We start from the raw sequence: 21,135 nt of genomic DNA on the forward strand, positions 1-21,135 counted from the left end.
GGGAAGGATGCACTTGCCAGCATTCCCATATTCACCTTGGAAAGGGCACTTTGCAGTGGAAAGCACCAGGGACAGCCCACAGTGGGGCTGGCACTGAGGGTAAGCAGAGACTTCCAGCATGGAGGGGGTGGGAGGATGGTGCTGCTGCCACCACTTCATCATCACATTTGTATAATAAATGTCAACACACCAAGAAGTGTCAATGAAAACTGACCTATTCCAAACCCACACTTCCTGGATGTCTCCTACTTAGCACATATCTTCTGGGTCCAACAAATCCAAGTTAGTGATTTGACTGCCATTGTATTCTCTTATTTCTATTTGCATCATCCAGGAAAAAACCAAAACAGATGCACAATCCCATGAGGAAAGGTCCCACTCTTCTCCTGGAGCATATGGCAAATACTATGGTGAGGACAACTTTTACATAATCTGTATGCATATCAAATATAACTTTCTTTTTTCTACAGAGGGCTTGGGCATACAACAGAGTGAACCCTTCTTATCTGCTTACATCAGTCTACAATGACAGAAAATACAAGAAATGGAAACCAGAAGAGCCACGGGGAAAGGAAGTTCAAATACGTGCCAGAGAGGCACTGCACTTCAACACAGAGCTGCTCTCCTGTGCATGCAGAGCTCTGTGCATACATCTTGAAAGGCACACAGAGATTTATAATGCAATGTGGGACATCCATGGTAGTTACTGCATGGTATGTAACTACAAGCTGTAAGATAAAAGCTTCTGTGTTCTGGGCTGTTCGGTACAGCACAATCTGTGTATCCAGTATTGACCTTATGAGAGGGTTCATGTTGTACTGGACCATGAAGGAGCATTTTTCTTTAGAAAATATGGAAGAGTGAGTTCCAAAACCTGAAGGCTGCCACAAAAATAAACTATGCTTATGGAGGTCTATGGTCTATAATTCCAGTGTGAGGAATAAGAGCTACTGACTGGAATGCAGTGTTACTTTCGATATGTGAATGGCTCTTGCCTGGAATTGCTGTATCTTTTTCTTTCTGGCACTCAATCAATTAAATTATATGAAACTCCACACCTGCCTTGAAAATCAAGCTGCTATATTTATATAAACTAACAAAATAAACAAAACTGAGAAAAATGCAACTATTCTATTCTTGTTTTGAAGAGAATGACAGCTTTTTCCAGAATCATTCTGGATATCTGAAATAGCTGTTATGTTTTGTGTTTTCTTAAAATGAGATCCTACTTTTAATTGCTGAAATATATACGCTTAAAATGGTGCCTTCCCCAAGAACATTGGAAAAATGCCATGATGAAATGTAGCATACCAAAAGAAAGAAATGACAGAATTTCTCAATTTAGACTCATAAATAGCTTAAAGGGAGGTTAATATGGTACTTCCTCTGTTGACGGGCGGATGAAAGTTATAATTTCTTAATGAAATAAGATTATGAAACACATTTGGTTGTTTTTTTTTCAAAACTTTCATGGGTGTCAATGGTTCATCAGTTGTTAAATGCCCAATACTGCCATCTTCTGTATCCAAGAAACAGCAAATTATCTGTTACTTTACATGTATGTTCTGCACAAGGAACAGTGGAAGTACTACTGATGACAAGTCCTTCATTTTAAGAGAGTCTAGATCTGGCACACGGTTAAGTAACAGCAAAGAGTCATGGTCTGAATATTCATTGGTCAAGTGGCAAATGTAACTGCTGACTACAGCAGTCACATGCCTGCTTTGAATAACTTCACTGAGCTTCAGAGTAGGAAAGAGGATGCTCATTATGCTGTTAATAAACAGCACAGTCAATTAGTCAGATTTTGACAGAGCCTGCTGTGGTGTGCTTCCTCGTCAGCAGCTCCGGCTGTTTCTGCAGTGTTCTACCTCCAGGATACAAGAAATAAGCTCCTACACCGTGGTTTAGGAGAATAATTTATACCTTAATCAACAATGTACATTATTAATAGCCATGCAAAACATGCCCAAATGAAAGCTACAAGCACGCTGCCTCTGAAGGCTGCAATCTATCACTCCTGTCACAGAGGAATTGATTACTGACAACTTGCAGATTTCCACCATCACACCCATGAGGGTCTAAGTGGAATAGTTTCCTGCCATGAAATGCATTTATAATCAGGTCAGGTACAATGCCTCAGAGACAATGATGGGAATATATCTGCAGTGTGAGCTAAACTGATCAATGCACTGGAACTGTGGCTTCCCTCAGCTCCAAGAGCCTGTGGGGCAGGGCAGCCATGCCCACAGCAGCCAAGGGACACACTGCAAGTTCACCTCACGGCAGGCACCGAACAGCCCGCTCCCACACACAGCTCCCAGCACCAGCCAGGCAGCTCACACACGGAGCACAGGCTGGGGACATTACAGTCAGGAAAGGCCGAGGGAACTGGGCCTGTTCAGCCCTGAGGAGACAGCCGAGAGGAGACCTCATCAACACGTGTTAGAAAGGTGTCAGAGCATGGGTCCAGCTGTGGACCATATTCTCGTGCTGCCGAGCAGAACAGGCAACAGGCAGAAACTGATGCACAGGAAATTCCACCTGAACATGAGCAAGAACTTCCTTTACTGTGAAAAACGCCAATCACTTGCTTTAAAATTTTAAAAGTTTAATAGTAATAAAATGGTTATAGAGTAGTAAGAATTTAGACAGAGTTAGGACAATGAAGGACAATAAAAACAAAGAAATACGGACAGTCTGGATGCTTTGTTCAATACAGCATGACTGCTAACAAAGGAACAACCCTTAAAAGTCATAGCGCTTTGCATATTCACATGTCTCATACATGATGCAAATATTCCTTTCAAACTAGGAATTTTCCTGTTTTCTGTCAACTCTCCCCTCATCCTGTAGATCAATCCTTTCGGTTCCGAGGTGTCCAGATGTTGGGTACGGTCCAATGAAGAGGCCATAAAATCCCATCTTAGAATTTTTGGGGGTCCTGTTGCTGTTACCTCTATGTGAACAATTTCTTGCTTCTTATCCCTTCCCTGTGCTGGTCACAAAAAGGTATCTTAAATCACATAGCTTCTATTTTAATATTACACTATAGCCTAAAACTGTACTTACCACACTTCTTTCAAAAGATTAATAAAACATTACTAAAAAAGGACTAATACAACGTTACTTTCAAACATAACGCATATAGTATTCATTTTAATACTGCGAAGAGCTAATCATAGAATATTCAATCTTTTTCACGTTTACTGTGTGTGACCAAGCACTGGAACAGGTTGCCCAGAGCGGGTTGGAGCCTCCCTCACTGGGGATGGTCCGGACCCGCCCGGACACAGCGCTGCGCCCTGTGGTGGCCCCGAGCAGGGAGGCCGGGCACACGAGGCACTGCGCTCCTCACACCCGGCCCGGTTCTGTGAGGGGAGAGCTGGGACGGCAGCTCCCGGCGCCGCCCTCAGCCGCGGCCCCGCGGCGCGCGCCCGCCGGAACCGATCGCGCGCCCTTCCGCCGCGGGGTCACGTGACGTCCCGTCGGTCCCGCAAGATGGCGGCGCCCATGTTGGTGCCCGAGCCCCCCCTGGGGAAGCCGAGGTGAGGCCGCGGCCGGGCCGGGGCCGGGGCCCCCCGGGACAAGGGGAAGGGCCCGGGGGTCCCTGCGGAGAGTCGCGGCCCCGTCCTGGCCGGGACCGCCCGGGCGCACGACGGCCGCGGCTGAGGCCGCCCCGCGGCCGGGCCCGGCAGTGGCGCAGCTCCGCGCGGACGGGGGCACTGGGCTCGGCGGTTCTCGGGACGGGAGCGCGGCCGCGCTGGGGGCGCCGAGCGGGCCCGGAGGCGGCGCAGCCGCGGGCGGGGGGCGCTGCCGGTGCCGTTCCGTGCCGGACCCGGGGCAGCGGGGCCGCCGTGCCGGCCCGCCCTCGCTGCGGCGGGCGGGACAGCATTCCGCGCCCGGAAAGCGGCGGCCCGGACTGATGTGAGGAGCAGGGCAGGAGCGGCATGTGCGTGCCTGGCCTGAGCCCCGTCCAGCCCCGCCGCGGAGGCTGCGGGCCAGGGCGGCCGCGCTCACAGCGGGATTCCCCGGTCGGGCTCTCCGGGTGTTTGCCAAGGCCTTGCCCCGGTGTCGTGCCGCTGGACGCAGAGACGGACCCAGCCCTGGGGCAGCTTGGGCGCCGCTGCTCCTTGTGCGCCAGCTGTGTGCCCACCCCCTCCTGCGCTGGCCGGGGAGTAAGGGGAGTTCCTCCCTCCCTTCCTTCCTTGGGTTTCAAGAACAAGAAGTTCCCAGGAACTGGGAAAGAGCTTCTCGCTTGTCAGCCCCAGGCACCTGCCGAGGGCTGCGATCCATTTCGGGCAGGTCCCGAGGTGAGGACCGGCCAGGCTGGCCGGGCCGGAGGCAGAGGTCTGTGCGGGTGGGCGCCGCTGGCAGGACAAGCACTGTGGTGTCACCTTGGCACGCACAGGTGTGCACGCGGTGAGGATGTGAGCAATCCTGAACAGGACTGGAGATGTGGGTGACGTTCTGGCTGGCTGAGTTGCACTTGTGGAATCTTTTAAAATTACACACTCCAAAAGGGGAAGGTTTCAATCTCCCATCAGCATTTGGTGTGGCACAGTGACAAGAGCTGAAGATCATCCCTCCTTCCCAATTCTCCATTATGACCTGGTTAAGAAGAGAAAAGATAGAATGAAACTTGACAGAAAAGAGCTTAATGGGAAAAGGCTTTTAGACATTAGAGGCATTTTAGCCAAAGTGAAAACATGGTGGTGCCTGTAGGCAGCTGTTCAAAGCTATTAGACAAGCAAGGAAGAGTCTGGCCAAGCTTCTGTAGCAGAAGAGCAGTGCTGAGCATTGTCTGTGGGGGCTGTGGAGTGTGTTTTGTTAGCTGTGCATTGAGACTGCTGCCTGTGGAGAATATCAAAGAAGAAAAGAAAGGACTTGAACTTTCATGTTCTGTAAAGGAAAGACTAGAATGTGCTGAGAGTTGCACAAAAATTGTAGGGTAGGAGATCCCTAAGTTTTACTCCCTTATCTTGTCTAGTGACTGAGTTTCAGGAGCTGAAGGAGATTTCATGGAGTTGGTGATGATATTGAGTACTGCCGAGCTCATAAAGGTGACACCACATGTATGGTGTCTTCTTGCTGCTATCCATGTGCAAGTCTGAGCAGCGCAGCCACAGATTTACAGATTTCATTGTCACATCAGATGCTGCTGTGGAGTTACTGTTTCGTATAAATGCCTAGTAATTTTGCAGTTTGTGGGATTTTGTATTGCTTAAGGAAATTAAGTGAATGTATGACAGTAAAATTTGTTTGGCTGTCTTAACATAAGTAATGTTCTCTCATCCTCAGCCATCAAAAGTACAGAGCTATTCTGAAGAAGGAGAAGAGGAAAAAAAAGCGGCAGGCACTTGCCAAACTAAGAGACTCAGGTAACTGAAGTATTTGGTACTGTCAGTGGAACTAGAAGTGACTGGGTTGTTTTTGGGTTTTTCTTTTTAAATATGTCAGTTTGTGTATCTGTGTTGGCTGTAACATGCAGTTATGTAGATATATTGAATTGTGCTTTTTTTTCAGAAGCTGCAGAAAAAGATGAATCTGTGTCTGAGGAAGAAGAGGAGGAAATGGAAGAAGAGGAGGAAGAAGAAGAAGAAAAAAAACTTGAGGCAGAAAGGTGAGAAATATAGAAAATGTCATATGGGCAATAAACATTTTTGTAATCAAATCCATTTTAGTACTTTGAAAAGTTTGAATATATTCTGTGCAACACAATCTTTATTGATTATGTCAAGCTACACAGTCCTTTCTTCTAAAGCCTGAGTGATTCCTATGGAAATTTGTATTTTCAGTAAGATTAAATAAGATGCAGCTATTACTGTAGTAATAAATACAATATTGAATTGTATTTATGAGAGTTGCATCAGTCATGGGTAGTCCTTAAGTTGATGGTTTCAGTGGTGTCTGGTTTCTTTGTTAGACAAAAACTACATGAGCAGTGGTTGCTGAGAGAAGAAAAGGCCCAAGAAGAGTTCAAGCTAAAGAAAGAAAAAGAAGAGGCTGCAAGAAAGCGTCAAGAGGAAGAAGAGGTATAAAGATATAAAACCTTACAGTAGTGCTAGACAACAAGATAGACTTAGTGTAATAACTGTGATGGACCCTTTTTCTTGATGCTGGTGTGTTTGAAAGCATAGACTCTCCACTCTTTGTATAGAAAAGCACAATTGAAAAGAGAAGAAAACAACAGCTCTTAAAATGGTATTTGTCAGATTTAGTTGCTTCTGACTGGATGAAAACTTAATGGTCAAGCAGTTGTAGTGAAACATGGTAATTTTGATTGATTGTAAAGTGTTGTTCTTTATTTTTTTTAATTATAAAGAGGAAGATCAAAGAAGAATGGGAAGAGCAACAAAGAAAAGAGAGAGAAGTGGCACAGCAGAAGCAACAGGAGAAGAGAGAGAGAGAGGTGATTTGTGGTGGTGGGAGGATATACATGTTATATGTCCTGTGACATGATCAATGCAACAGTTATGCATGCTGAAAAGCGATTTTGTTGTAATTAGCAAATGCATTAGTTAGCCCATTCTGTCTAAGTTCCTAAACCATTATTCAGTGTTAAAGAGCATTCAGGGGGTCCATGTACTGAAGTATAACTCTTGTTAACCCATCTGGTTCTTCACAGTATGTAATTGTTTATGTCAGGTGAATACAAAGGTACTGTGCCAATGCAGGTTGTGGTAAGTGCACTTTATGCATCATGTGTTAAAGATAATCCTTCCTTAATGTCCTAGTTGAACACAGTCAGTGCTGAAGAAAATGCCCAAAGAGGATTTGGAATATGGAAGTACATTGCTGCTGTTCCTTAACGCAGTTCTTAATCAAAAGATGTGTTGCAGCTCTTCTTTACCTGACTCATCCAACAGGACGTATCTTTTTTCAGAGCTCCTTGGGTGGAATAAAAAATTATATTGAAGATACAAGTCATTGATAATATTTGTGTTAATGAAACATTCATCTTAAATTTTGCAAGTTCAGTGACCTGGATGTAAGATGTCCTATACAGTAGTCCAGTGTGAGGACTGGCCTCTTATTGCCACTGAAGAGTGACTGCAGCTTTCTAGAATCTGGTCATTTTAGATTCTCCACAGTCACGAAGTTTCCAGTCATTTCACCGGGAGGTGTCTTGTGGCTGTGTCTGATAGCCACAGCAGGAGAAGAGCCATGAGCAGACAGCTGTGGCTGTCTACAGTTAATAGTTGGTTGTGCCACTGATTATGTAACTTGAATGAGGGATGCAAAGAACAGCAGTTATTGTATTTCTTGTCTTGCTCACTCTGGTGTTCAGGTGTCCATTTCTCTCTTTGCAGAGTAAGGAGAGAAGATTATTCTCGTGTCCTTTATTTAGGGTTGAGATACAGTTTGGAGAGAGTTTAACCATGGTAACAGCAGGATTTTATTCCTCCCCTCTGTCCTTGTGTCTGGGTGTCCCCAAGCCCTCAGCAGGATAACTGGCGTCCCTGAACTAGATAGAAGCAGCTTTCTCTTTTCTTTGGTTGTTGGATTCTTTGCTTTGTTGTTTTCTGGGTTATTGTTTATGGGAATAGTGAGTTAAATTGGCTCATAGAGGGCAATGGCAGGCACCCAGAGGGAAACTGATTGCCCAGCTGAGAGCAGAGCCACCCATTTTAGCAGCAGAAAGTTGTTTAATTGGTGTGGCCTGTGTCTTGAAACAGCAGTTTATTCAAATTCTAACAGTGATAAAAGAAAAAAACTAATTTCCCTCCCTAAAATGAATAAATAGATTTTCTGGTTTGATGAGTGGTGGTGGTTTGAGATGTTTTTAGAGAGGGTGAAGGATTTGTTTTGGCTTTGGTATTTTTTGTTTATGTGGTTCAGGGAGTTTTGTTTGTTTTGTCTGTTTAGCTTTTCTTTATTAGGGTGGGTACTGTCTGACATCCTTGGTGATCAATACCAGATGCTGTCTGGATCCTCATCTTTAATTGCATTTTTAAATTTTTATTTGCTCTTTTTAAATTTAATTAATTCTCTTCTGAATTAAACCAGTCCTAGCATATTTTCTTGTACTGATTATGTTAAAATATCTCTTTCCTAGGAACGTCATAGAGCAATTTATTAGAAGTAGTGTCCAGCCAGTTTTGGAGAGTGGTATTGTTATGCTCAGCCTACTTGGAAAAATTAAGGGAAAGAATATCCTCATTGCTTTCCTGTATTTGGAAGGCTAGATATGGTTAACTTATGATGTTTAAGTTTCCTACCAGTTGCATCTCTTGCTTTAACAGAGGCTCACTAAGCATTGCAATTTTCTGTGTGTTCCACAAAATGTATAAGTTAAAACATTTTGTGCAGCTAAACAATTACGGGCTTACCTGTAACCAGGCTGTGTACTAGAGCAGGAGATAGATTTAAGCATCAATAGTTTAATGATCATTTCAAAAATGAAAATTAAACTTTTATGTTGTCTATCATTTAGTTCAGAAGATCATGTATGTGAGGGTCTTGTCTGATGTATCCTTTAACAGCTTTGTAGTACATGAATTGCTACAGAGCCAAAGTAAATCTGTTTTTAAAGGAAACTCCATTACACTTCCATGATGCATAATCACTGAGCATTGTAAATTAGGTTCTTAACTAAAGAAACCAGATGTTTTGCGTATCCTCAGGGTTTTCACTAGTCCTGTGTTTGCACCATTTATAGGCAGCTGTGCAGAGGATGCTGGATCAAGCTGAAAGCCAGGTATGCTCAGAGACTTTCTGAAAAAAGAACTGAAAAGTAATTTAATTTTCATCCAGTGTTTGCCTTCTAGCATGCTGTCCATCTGCTCTCAAGAACCTAATGGCCTGAATAAATTTAATATATAGTGTCTTGCATGAGCTGTACACAATTATTTACTGGGTGGAACATAATTAAGCATATTTCTGTCTGGTTGGTGGCAGTGCAGTTGTGCATGCTGATGACTGTTCAGGAGATCTGAGTCAAAATGAAGGTAGAAATATTGCTGTGTGCTGTTAAAAAACACTCTGCATGATGGGTCTACTTGTGAATTGTAATTCTAAATAAATCTATCAGTCCTGGGTAGCAAGATAAACTTGTCTTTTTAAGCAGATGTCGGGCTCTAAATAAGAGGATTCAGTGTTAGAGGAGGGCACAGATTCTTAAGGAAAAGAAAAAAAGGTGGGGGAGGGAGAAGCTTGATTGCTTGGATGTTGGAAGAGCATGGATTTCAAGCTGGCAGTGTGTAGAAAAGAAAACTGCAGTTTTCATTTGGCTCTTAAAGATTACCTTAAAGAATAATTTGGCTTTTTATCCCTGTCACATGGTTAAACTTGTGAAGATTCTTGTTCTGTTTAAAGGCATTCACTGCATGAATCTGAAAAAAAAAGTCTTAACCTAGTTATCCATTTTTTATTGACTGCCATAGCTACCCTGGAGTTAGATTTGTTTCCAAATCATGTTTAAACTGTTCTTTAGATAGGGAATCTCTTATATAAGATGGGTAGGAAACTGCTCTGAACTGCTGCCTGCCCATAGCTCATGATGCATTAGCAGTCATGTCTGCAAAGGAATAGTCAGAAATGTGGTATGTTAGAGAGCATTAGAGTACCAGTTCAGGGTTCATTTACTGCTGACATAACAGGGCTGTTCTGGTGATAGAAAATTATGGCTGCAAGTCATGAACAGAATTGGTAGCTGGGTCAAATGCTGCCTGTGAATAAAAAGAATTTTCAGCTGATTTAAAATGAGAACTTAGGCTAGTCTAGCTTTAAAGATTGTTTGGTTAGAATGAAAATTCCTTTTTAATATGTGTCTTGATTGTAGTCATTCAATGTTTGCAAGTTGGTGAGGCCATTTTGAATTACAGAAATCTTAATTGCCCAAGATGATCAGTACAGACACTTCTACTTCCAGTGCTAACTGTGAATTTAATTTTTTTAAATTCTGGCCTTTGGAGGTTACTTTTATTTTAGCCTTTTGTAGATGCACATAAAAGTGATAATGATGAGCTTGCTGAGCTTTGGGCTGTTGCAGAGAAAAATAAGTAAATATCCTAGCTTTCTCTCTGCCAGGTTGTGGTGGTTTTGGCTGGTGTAGAGTTAATTTTTTTCATGGTGGCTAATATGGGGCTTTGTTTTGAATTTACACTTAAAATAGGGTTGAAAGTGTGGAGATGTTTTTGTTATTGCTGGGGGCTGAGCAGGGCCCACACAGACCCAAGGCCTTTTGTGCCAAGGCCTTCTCTGCTTCACTGCCACACTGGCGAAGAGGCAGAGGGTGCATGGTTGGTTGGGAGGAGACAGCCCGAACAGGTGACCCCAGCTGACCCAAGGAATATTCCAGACCATCTGACATCATGCTCAGTATATAAAGTGGGGAGAAGAAGGAGGAAAGGGGGGACATTTGGAGTGATGGTGTTTGTCTTCCCATATCACTGTTACATGTGGTAGGGCCTTGCTTTCCTCAAGACGGCTGAACGTCTGCCTGACCATGGGAAGCAGCAAATTAATTCCTGGGATTGCTTTGCTTTTTTGCCTGGCTTTTGCTTTCCCTCTTAAATGATCTTTATTTCAATGCATGAATTTTGTGTCTTTTACCCTTCCACTCTCTCCCTGATCCTGCATGGGGCTTTGTGGGGCTTGGCTGCTGGCTGGGGTTAAACCACAACACAGATGTATAAAGTGAGACCCAAGGCACAGGGCAGCTTTGCAAAACAATGCTTTAAATAGGTTCAGCTTGCCTTGTAGAAACATAGTGCTCATAACTGCATGTGAATTCAGTTGTTAAGTTTTATTTTTGACACTCCTTTTCTTTACAGTTTTCTAATTTTTGTCTATTTTAATGTTTCTTCCACAGCTGGAGAATGGTGTGAGTTGGCATAACCCAGAGCCCCCAGAGAATCTGGGAACAGAGAAGGACAGAGCAAACTGCCCATTTTATATTAAAACAGGCTCCTGCCGATTTGGAGACAGGTAATCCATTGAATATTTACCAGGACAGAAGTGTGTTGGGGAGATAAAATAGAGGCAACTTAATTCAGTCATAAGCAAACTGAGGAAAAATTGCTGCATAAAATACTTTTGTGTATTTGGATATGGATAGAGAGCAGAGCATTGCCTGGTTGGAATTGAGCTGTTTATTGCTATGGCATATTACTGATGGTGCATTCTGGTTACATTGGTCAGACAAGTTTTCCTTAGCTTAGACTCATGCAGAGATATATTCTGATAGAATGTGTATGGTTTGTTATTAGTAAAAGTCTGATATGTCAGATGCTAATTTTTTATATTTTCTAATTTGCCTATGTTCAAATCCCAAATGGATCAAAAAAAGTAAGCTAAGGCAAATCTGCACACTTGGGAAAGTTGTTAGGTAGCTTCCAGAGTTCTCACTATTTAGATGTGTGATGCATTGAGTTGTGATTCTGGTACACTGACAGGGTGTCCCTATTTCAGGAGGGAAGTGTAGTAAAAGGGAAGAGCAGAGAAACTCATCAGGATGATGAGAGATGAGCAACACCTCTGTAGAAGTGACTGACAAGTCCAGACTGTTTTCAAAGAGGGCGATGAAGAGGACTGTGGTAGATAACAGCAAACTCAGGAGTAGGGTGGGAGTGATTATTTGCAATTTAGTCAGGTGTCTTAGAATGTTCACTAGCTTTTACAAAGGAAGGACTTTCTCATGTGAAACAAATGGCAAACTTGTTCTCAGAGGATGTAGAGGAAACCAGAAGTATAAATGAGTTTATGGAATACATGTGCATTGGCGACCAGGAACAATGATGACCCAAATGACCAGCTTTTGGTTTGAAAATCCCTGGTATTTTTTGTGCTAAGGAGAAACAACAGCTTAGCAGGGAAGGATTCTGATATTTATTACATGAATCTTCAGCAAAAACTTAAGAGGTTATTTTACTGACTTGTATCACTGAAACATGTGTGGTCTAGCTATTGTCATGTTCTTTATCCTGGGAGTAATTTGTCCCAGTGTGATATTTATTGTGGATAATTAGAAGATAATTTAACTATATGGAAGCTTGAAGTTCACATCATTTTTTTCTATTTTGAAGTATGTGTTGAATTCCATAATTAAAATTTCACCAGCTATGTCACTGCAGACAGCATTTTTTTTTTTTTTCAAATGTCTGGATCTTGTAATCTTTGCAGTATTTCTGTTTTGGTGGTCTTTGATGGAGATAACTTCCATGGATTATGTATGGATTGCATAAAACTCGGTTTTGCTTTGAACTTTGCATTTGAACTATGAATAAACCTTGGAAAATAAATACTGAGAAGCATCATATTCTGCCCTTCCTCCTTCACCCCTGTTAATCTCAGCTACCTCCCTTTCATCTTCCTTCTTTTCTTTCACCTGCTTCCCTCATAATCTGGTCATTTTAATGTCTGGTGCTGTCTCCAAGTTGAAGGACTGGTACAGCTAGGGTAGGGCTGGAAGGATGGGTTGAAAGGAGTTATGAAAAACTAAGAGCCAGCATTATGAATAAATAACTGTTGAATCTTGTCAAAGCTCACTATGTCCTGAAGAAGCTGAAACTGGCTGTGTTTGCTACTACCAATTTCCCCAGTAATTCAAACCCTAACATTTTGCAGTAATACTGGATTCTTGGGTCATTCATTTTCCTTGGGTTCCTTTTCTTCTGTCATGTGAATATATCATTTTGTGTACAAACAATATGTGATGGGTTTAATATTTTCTGTTCTATTACTGAAATTGAGCAGCAAAAGGAGGCAGCTTTTAAAATGTAATGGTTTAGTTTGGGATTTGGAGATTGGATTTTTTTGTTGTTGTTGTTTGCTTTTTGAAGTCTAAGGGGTCAACCAGAAGGTGAGAGTCCTGACCTCCCTGCAGTTCTTCTGTGCTGTCCAGTGACAAAGAGACTAGACTAGTCTGGATGTTTTTCTGGTCATGTCATGAAAAGGAGAAAAGTGTTGGAGAGTGCATGACCCAGTTGCTTGGTGACATATTGAATGGGAATCACAAAGCACAGTGAAATAAACATGGAGAACATCTGTGTTATTAAGGAATCTAAAGGTGTCTAGAGGAGAACTGTATTTCAGCATGTTAGCAAGGTAGCCTGAATATGATGGATGGTGAGGGAGTTCTAATACTTTATGTCTGCCAAGAAGCTGCAGATTAAGATATGAGTAACTTAGAATAATTTTTTTGTTTAGTTTTTGGTTTTTGTAGGTTTTTTAGTTTGTGGGTTTGGGTTTCTTTTGGTTTTTTTTGTTGTTATTCTTTCCTTTCTTTTGGTTTGGGTTGTTTTGTTAGAAGTGGAAAAGTACCAGTCTTATACTTATCCAGGTGTAGGTCTAAATGTGCTGTTCTTCCCACATTGACACTTTCTACCTCCATATGATGAGAGCAACTTCAGTAAAAGTTGTTCAGTTTGCAAAAAGAAGAGCAGGGACTTGCTTTAAAATATCTTTATAGAAAGACTCCTGACAAGCTTTTAAGCCCTTCAGAAAATGGGAACACATTAACCCTAGTAGCCTAAAAGAAATTACTTCAGGCCTCATTGTGACACTGGTATCTATATCTTTTGTAGTTCTGCTTTCTTAAGCAAGAATGTGTTTGTTAATGGCATTAAGGAAGCCTTAAGGTTATGTACAAACTCACTCCAAAACATTTGGTTTAGTAATTGAAATATCTTGATCTTCCACTAATAGATTTTCTTTCATAGTAACTGTAACTGAAAATGACAAATGTTTGAAGCTTTAACAAGTGTATTTTCCTCTGAAAGTGCCAATCTTTCCACTTTTCTTTCTTCACTACACCTGTCCAGGTGTTCTCGCAAGCATAACTACCCCACATCGAGCAAGACGCTGCTCGTGCGAGGCATGTTCATCACTTTTGGCATGGAGCAGTGCCGGAGAGACGACTACGACACAGATGCCAGTCTGGAATACAGTGATGAGGAGACCTACCAGCAGTTCCTGGAGTTCTACGAGGATGTGCTCCCCGAATTTCAGAATGTGGGGAAGGTGGTTCAGTTCAAGGTACGCAACCAAGTGTGGTTTACGAGCCTTATGAGGAATTCTGTTCAGCATGCCCCAGCTAAATCCTGTGGGCAAGAGGGCACTATGCTGTGTCCTTACAGCAAACTTTGCATCTCTCATGTCACCTGTAAACTTGTCACTGCTCTTACAGAGCACCATCCTGCTCTGGGTGAATCTTCTCTCCCATTCCTCTGAAGTGTTACAAAAGCTTGTGTTTCTATATTGCAAGTTATTCACACTACTCAACAGTCCACTTATCTCATATTCCTTCCTTTTCTTATCCTGTGATAAGCCCCAGAGGGTCCATTAAGACTGTTAGATAATATAAATACATCTGAGCTAGTGTATTTGGGCTTAAGGAATGAAATAGTGGAGATATGAAATGCATTTGGAGTGTACACCCAACCAATGTCATTTTAGGACTGGCTGAATAAAATAAAATCAGATTACAATGAACTGAAAAGATAGCAGATATTTCAGTAGGAAGAATTATAGAAAGGTAAGTTACATAAATGACCTTGATATTTGTCATCCATCCTTAGTTTGTGCATTTGGTTTGCTCAGTGTTTTGTACTGATTTTTTTCCATTTATATTGTTATTTCTTATGGGGATTAAGAGGGATCTGTAAATGGAGACCTCAGAGATGAATGATGTGTGTTAACAGTCCTATGTTGCTCCAAAATACACAGCTTGGGTGGTGGAGTCTCCTTGTATCAGAATCTATTGCAGCATCCCTTTCTGCTTGCCATTCCTGAGTGTTTTCCTGCAGTCACCAGGAGGCATATAGTTTCTTTTCTTCTTTTGTGTTCATCTACTGACAGCTGCCTCAGGACTGAGATAGCATTAGCATTTCAAGCAAGAGGAAAGTAGAAAGAGTGAGTTTTCAGTAGTTGTATAATGAGCTTTATAGGTAAGAAATGTTCACTTGTTTGGAGGAGTGGAGCATCCCCTCCATATTTTGACTCATGGAGTAATAACCAGTTGTCCTCTACTAGAAGACAGAATAGAGATTCCCTATGCAGCATGGCTTGAAAAGCCTTATCAGCAAAGTCAGGTCCTTGGCTTTGTACCGTGTTTCTGTGCAGGTGTGTTAAGCTGCACCTGCTTGAGTTGCTGTGACTATTAATGTGGCATTCCTTGGCTTCTGAAGCAATTGTGTAACAGCAAGATGATTCTCATGCACATTTTCACTACATTCAAGATGCTTCAGAAAAACATGTTGGCTGCAGGGATCTTAACTGTGAGTGAGCTGAGACTCTGTGACCATTTAGAATCCGATTATACACGCCCCTCTGTCAGCTGACTTCCTTTTCCAATGTAGCCTAAGGTTTTCTTCTGTTTTTTCTGGGAAGCTGCTCCAGAATCTGGAAGATCCTGATAAAACACTGCCTTAGAACACTAGGGCTCTTTTCCCACCCAAAAATGCCTACAGCAAAATCATTCTCATTTGCTCTTGCATTGACACTGTTTATCTCAAATAGTTTAACTCCTTATCTTGTAATACTTAATTATACAGATCCTTGTTATTGTGGCTGAAGCCCTTTGCTGATCCAGCATACAAAGAGGCATTCCCTGAGGCTCAGTCAGGGTTCAGGGATGAAAGGAGCCACTAACCTTGTTTGCTGCGGATATTGCAAGAGGCCTGCGGGCAACAGAGGCTGGAATCACAGTTTGTCCTGGAGAACTGGATTCCACCTGCTTGGACCTGCCTCTTAGAATCTTTTGTAATCAACAGCAAGCTTTTTAAAAGTTTATTTTGTATTTTTGAGACCTACTACTACTACTACTGTGAATACTAAATTATTACAAGAAAGGTTTTCAGAACTGTACAGTGACAGATGGTGTCTTCAGCTTTTTGAACCCATTTTACAGGGATGCTGTGAAGATACATTGCTCTAGAGTCTCTTACTGTAATGAATCCCTCATTTCCACTGTGGATATTAATAATTATTGTCAGAACAGGATTTGGCTGTTGCACAGTAGGGTTGGCCCAGACAAGTGCAAGACAATGGAGTACAAACTTTCTTATGGACTAACTGAAGCCAAGGTCCCAGAGTTAATCAAAGCATAATGCTGGAAACAGTTAAACATAAGCCAGAAAGGATTTCTTTTTTTTTTTTTTTTTTTTTGGGTTGGGTTTTTTTTTTGTTGTTGTTGTTTGGTTGGTTGGTTTGTTTTTTTTGTTAACAGTAAGTGTTCAGAAAAACATCACCTGTAAGTTGATATGGATGAACTGTCATAAATGAGAATTGCCTATCTCAGAATGTGTGAGCTGCTGTACAACATAAACCTTCCACTGCTCTAACTTCACGTTTCCGTCCCCTCAGGTCAGTTGCAACTATGAGCCTCACCTGCGAGGAAATGTGTACGTCCAGTACCAGTCGTAAGTACTCAGTCTTACCAATTGTTAGAGCTAAACTCCAGAGTTGAGTTATATCATCCATGCAGTTCATTCTCATACTGTAGTGGGAGCCCAAAATTGGTAAGGGTGTCTGAAATAATTGTGTGATGGTAATGCCATCTTGTTATTTTCACTTTTTAAAGGGAGAAGGACTGTCAGGCAGCTCTGGCTCTGTTCAGTGGACGATGGTATGCAGGCAGACAGCTTCATTGTGAATTCTGTCCTGTGACAAGGTGGAAAACCGCCATATGTGGTGAGTCTTGGAAAAGACACTGAAAGAGTATTCATTCATGGAAGTCAAAAAGAGGGATTATGCTGTAGCTTTCAGATCTGCCTAATGTTGTATTCATTTCTGTTTGGAAGACAAATGTGCTAGCTTGCTTGTGTAGATCAAGGAAAGAAAGGGAGTATTTACACCATGTCACATGTCTGATGTTCTAGGGGATTTACCATGGTCTAGGAAAAAAGGTCTGGATTCTAGCTTTGGAAATAATAATCTTAAGGTGAAACTCCAGGAAATACTAATTTATCTCTTGAGAAGCGACAGCAGTTTCTGGACTATCAACAGTTCTGAGCAGTAAATATAACATGTTATTTATCTAGATTTACCTTCTTACATTAAGGTAAATAAAATTTAATGAAATTAAAAGTTAAATTTGTTCTAAGCTAAAACCTAATCTTCATAGCTGTTAAAAAGCTAATTCCCAGAAAAGTACACAGTGAAAATTAATCTTGTGTGAATTAAATTGATAGGTGGTCAGATGCACGTTCTTCTGTTTGGAGAAGTAAAATCCAGTTTATTACATTTCTTCCAGTTGGTACATAATGAAGAAAGAGATTTAACAGGTCTGGTTCATAAAAACGCAAACCCTAATCTGTTGCAGGCTTATTTGAAAGGCAGAAGTGTCCAAGAGGGAAACACTGCAACTTTCTTCACGTATTCAAAAATCCAAACAACGAGTTTTGGGAGGCCAACAGAGACATACGTCTTTCTCCTGAACGGACTCATCAGTTGTCTAAAAACTCTGAGAGGAGAAACAGATCGAGCCATCGTGACGACTACTACAGCCGGTCCAGGAGAAGGGGCAGCCCGAGCCCAGACCATTCCTACCGCAGAAATGGAGAATCAGAGAGGAAAAAGAGTCGCCGCAAAAACAAGAAGCGGCGCCGCTCGGGGAGGTCGAGGAGTCGAGAGAGGAGAAGGTCTCACAGCAGGGGCAGGAAGAGGAGAGGCCGCAGTCGCAGCAGGAGCCACAGTCGGACACGCAGCAGGAGCAGAAGCAGGAGTTCCTCTCGATCCAGGAGCAGGGGTAAAAAGAGATCAAGCAGCAGAGGAAAAAATAGTGAAACTCCCAAAACAAAGTGAGAATTACTTTCAGAAATTGCTAATTGATAAAAATAGAGCTGACAAAGAAATCTTCCCAATAGGGCACCAGATATATTTGAATTTCAAATAAAGTGTTCTTGCACATTAAAATGTTTCTTCCTATTAAAGGAACGTAGTTTACTGTGTGCGAAGCTTGAGAAAATTAGAAGTCCTATAGAAGGTGTGAATGTCAAGTACTTTAGCTACTCTGTCCCTCTGAACTGCTGCAACATCTGGATGCACACTGAGTACAAGTAGAGAAGTGAAGCCTCTTTGGTATATGCTTATTTCTGTTACGTGTATGTTAAGTGTTTACTGTTCCTGTAAGGAGTTAGTACCGAACAGCCAGTGTGCAGTAAATTGGCACCCCAGCACACTGCAGATCCAGGTCTGTGTAGATGGCTGCCATTTGTATTTTTCATCTGTTTATCGGAAATTGTTTTTTAGACAAAGAAAATGTAATTGTTTTATGAGTCGGAGAAAAGGGATTTCAAAGACATCACTATTTGATTGTACAGTACTTGCCCAGTAGGAGCTTTTTGGTCACGAGTGTTGGATTTTTCTTGACCCTGACTGAGTTGCTGAGCTGATCGCTTGTAGGGATTGCAGTAGACTAAAACCAAGTAGAAGTACACAGAGAAACAATCACTTTATTCAGTACCTTAATCCCCAAGTAAGACAAGAGACCATGCAACTGTAATCCTTGAGTGAGGTTAGAAATACTCTGCATACCTCTTGGTTGCACACCATTTGTACATGAAAATTACCTGCCCACCTTGTGCTGGAGGGGTGAAAAGTGTCCCATCTGGGAACCAAAGATGTGATTGTGAAGGCTCAGTCAAGATGGCCGCAGAGTGGCTGGAGAAACTGAAGAGTTCATACATGAAAGAACACTTCATGGTTTTGGGAGAGGAGGACTTAAGAGCCTTTTTAGGTTTATTTTACAAATAGTTTAAGGCACCCTACTGCCTTGTTTTCCTAAGGCCAAGGTGAAGAGCAGGGTACATAAAAACAAAATTATTGGGACAATACCTTCTTGAAATGACAGCTACAATAGCGAATAGAAATCCTTACCAATATTTTTTCACTTTTAAATAAAAAAGATTTGTGCTGTTAGATGTACTGTATTTCACATGGCTTATCTTCAAGTTTTAACGTGGGCACCTTTGTCCTCAGACACTCGCAGAGAGGTTGTGGCACAAAGGTGCAGGTGCCCTGACGGTCTGTAGAGACACCTCCCTGTCCTTAGCCTCTCCAAAGAACTCAGCTCCTGCCTTCAGAGAACCAATCAGACCCCAGGAGTTAGAAGCCTAAAGCAGGCATGAAGTGCTCCCAGATAGGAATTCCTTACAATTCCCGGCAATGTAACATAAACTCCCTTAGAAAATACAGATATCTGAACTTTACCAATTTACCAATTACAGATATCTGAACTTTACAAATTTATTATTCTTCACAGCAACAATGTTTTTCCCCAGGATAGGTAAGATCAAGTGAACATTGCTTCTGGATATGATATATATATTTGCTTTTCTAAATGCATAGTGCACCTAGCATGCTGATTATACATTTTTCTTTCTTTCTTCATGTGTAACTTGTCCAATATGGAGTAATGCTACAAAAGCAATGTTCAGTTCAAACCAAATTTCCACAATATATTGTCATAACTGTAGGCAGAGCTTAGTTAATTTGATTAAATGTTTTAGTTATTAACAGATGTAGGAATTGTAATTATCATAACTTTTGAAATAATAACTTTTTTAAAAGGCATATTTTGAAGGACAGACAGCACAAAGTTTTTAATTCCATTTGAGAAATTTGTTACTGCCAGTTTCTTATAATGTACATTTTTTTCACCACACCTTAGAGACAAATTTTCCCTGAGGTTTCTGGTTTTTTTAGAGATGCTCAGTTGCCTCACTGGGTCACTTGCAACACATGTGGCAAACTCTCGTTCAGTTGGCCAGCAGCAGGCCGGTTTCATCCTCCATTCCCTGGGCTGCCCTGCTTCCCACAGCTCTCTGGTGGGAGAGCTGGCTTGTGCCCATGCAGATGCTGCAGACAGACTGTCACAGAGCATCATCCCAGCAAAATCAGCTGTCCAACTCAAGGAAAAGGGATGGAGTTGGTGGTGGGAACCTGTGACCAGTCAGCTGAAATAAGCAAACCAGGTTTCATGGGATTAGAAACTAAGTGCCCACTAACAACCACGTGAGAATTCCATGGGTGATTAGGCTTCTTGTCTCCACAGTTTTGCAAAAGGATTTGGGAAGCTGAGTGGCTGTATTAAAAAAAAACCAAACAAACAAAAAACAACTTGCTCAGAAATGCATGTATAAATTTAAATATACTTTATTTCTGCTACTACAATGGCTGCGGCTTCAGCTTGTTTCTCTTGAGGTCTGGACCTAAACGTGCTGGCTGTACCTGTACAGTGTAGGACTGGTAGCTGTGATTATCCTGCACTTTCACACACTGTTTATTACACAGAACTTGAATGCTGTAGGTCTGACATTTAGCTTGCACTTGTTAGCATGAAACCTGGGATTCCACCAGTTTTCTGACTTTGGAGTTTGTATTTTTCAGTACTCTTTCTCTGCTTCATAATCTTAAGTAGTGTTATATGCATGGTTTTGTGTTTCCTTATTATTATGTGTGAGTTATTTTATTCTGGAGAGACAGACTAGAAGTTTTTTAATGTTAAGCCTAATTATTTTCTTTCCCAAAGGGAAAAAGCCCCAGAACACGAAAGGATTTAAATTTGTAAGGAACAGCCTATTTGCATTGCGTGTTATTCCGCATATTCCACAGAAAAGGACCTTATAAAGTGAATTAATGTGGGCCAAGTTTTGTTTTGTCTTCAAAGACTACTTAAAAGCAGCAGCTTTCAAAATACTTTTTTCAGTTGTGGATTCTGCAGGGATCACAGAGGTGTTTGGAGTAATTCTGGCTTTTACACACAGGTTCAGGGTGCCTGTGCCAGATGCCCTACTTCAGTCAGGATGGTGCTGCCCTGCCCTTCAGTGGAGCAGGAGCAGCTCAGCCAGGCAGCAGCGCTGCCTTGTTCAGCAGCACAAGGGGAACTCCTGTAGGCAAGGGCACTGTCGCTGCCCAGCAGAATTAAGGCATCAGGGGACTGGGCTTGCCCCTCACAGCAGAGTGCCTTCCCATTCAACTGTAGCTGGTGGCCACTTCTGTGGGATTTCATTCTGTCTGTCTGTGAGGAAGGGTGGCACGTGGCTGTGTATTGAATACAAGGCATTTCTTGTGGACACCCAGCAAGGTATCCTCTCTGGCCCCAGCCCTTGTGTATAGGGCACATTGTCCAAAATGCATCCCAAGTGACTCCTCTGCCACTTTTATGCCCTGTGATGGCAGCATGGCTGT

The 21,135-nt window shown here is 42.1% G+C and overlaps 1 protein-coding gene across 2 annotated transcripts; it reads left to right on the forward strand.

The window, feature by feature from the left end:
• The first annotated feature begins 3,475 nt into the window (after positions 1-3,475).
• On the forward strand, positions 3,476-20,118 carry ZRSR2 (zinc finger CCCH-type, RNA binding motif and serine/arginine rich 2). 2 transcript variants are annotated; one of them, XM_021532340.4, is made up of 11 exons: positions 3,476-3,548; positions 5,302-5,381; positions 5,527-5,623; positions 5,927-6,035; positions 6,326-6,412; positions 8,663-8,701; positions 10,817-10,932; positions 13,767-13,980; positions 16,309-16,364; positions 16,526-16,635; positions 17,267-20,118. In XM_021532340.4, the coding sequence occupies exons 1-11, from the start codon at positions 3,502-3,504 to the stop codon at positions 17,746-17,748; spliced, it is 1,437 nt and encodes a 478-aa protein (XP_021388015.1). In that variant the 5' UTR covers positions 3,476-3,501; the 3' UTR covers positions 17,749-20,118. The 2 variants fall into 2 exon arrangements, with proteins under 2 accessions (XP_021388015.1, XP_085441160.1); XM_085585034.1 differs by lacking the exon at positions 8,663-8,701 and having other exon boundaries at positions 17,267-18,864.
• The last annotated feature ends 1,017 nt before the right edge of the window (positions 20,119-21,135 follow it).

The sequence above is a fragment of the Lonchura striata genome, chromosome 1 (genome assembly GCF_050655825.1).
Source record: "Lonchura striata isolate lonStrDom1 chromosome 1, ASM5065582v1, whole genome shotgun sequence".
Taxonomy (NCBI): Eukaryota; Metazoa; Chordata; class Aves; order Passeriformes; family Estrildidae; genus Lonchura; species Lonchura striata.

Bases quoted from the DNA above. Each gene is read 5' to 3' on its own strand.
- ZRSR2 (XM_021532340.4), top strand. From the start codon at position 3,502: ATGGCGGCGCCCATGTTGGTGCCCGAGCCCCCCCTGGGGAAGCCGAG. The intron at 5,382-5,526 runs GTAACTGAAGTA...CTTTTTTTTCAG, and splicing joins TGCCAAACTAAGAGACTCAG to AAGCTGCAGAAAAAGATGAA. The intron at 8,702-10,816 runs GTATGCTCAGAG...TTTCTTCCACAG, and splicing joins TGGATCAAGCTGAAAGCCAG to CTGGAGAATGGTGTGAGTTG.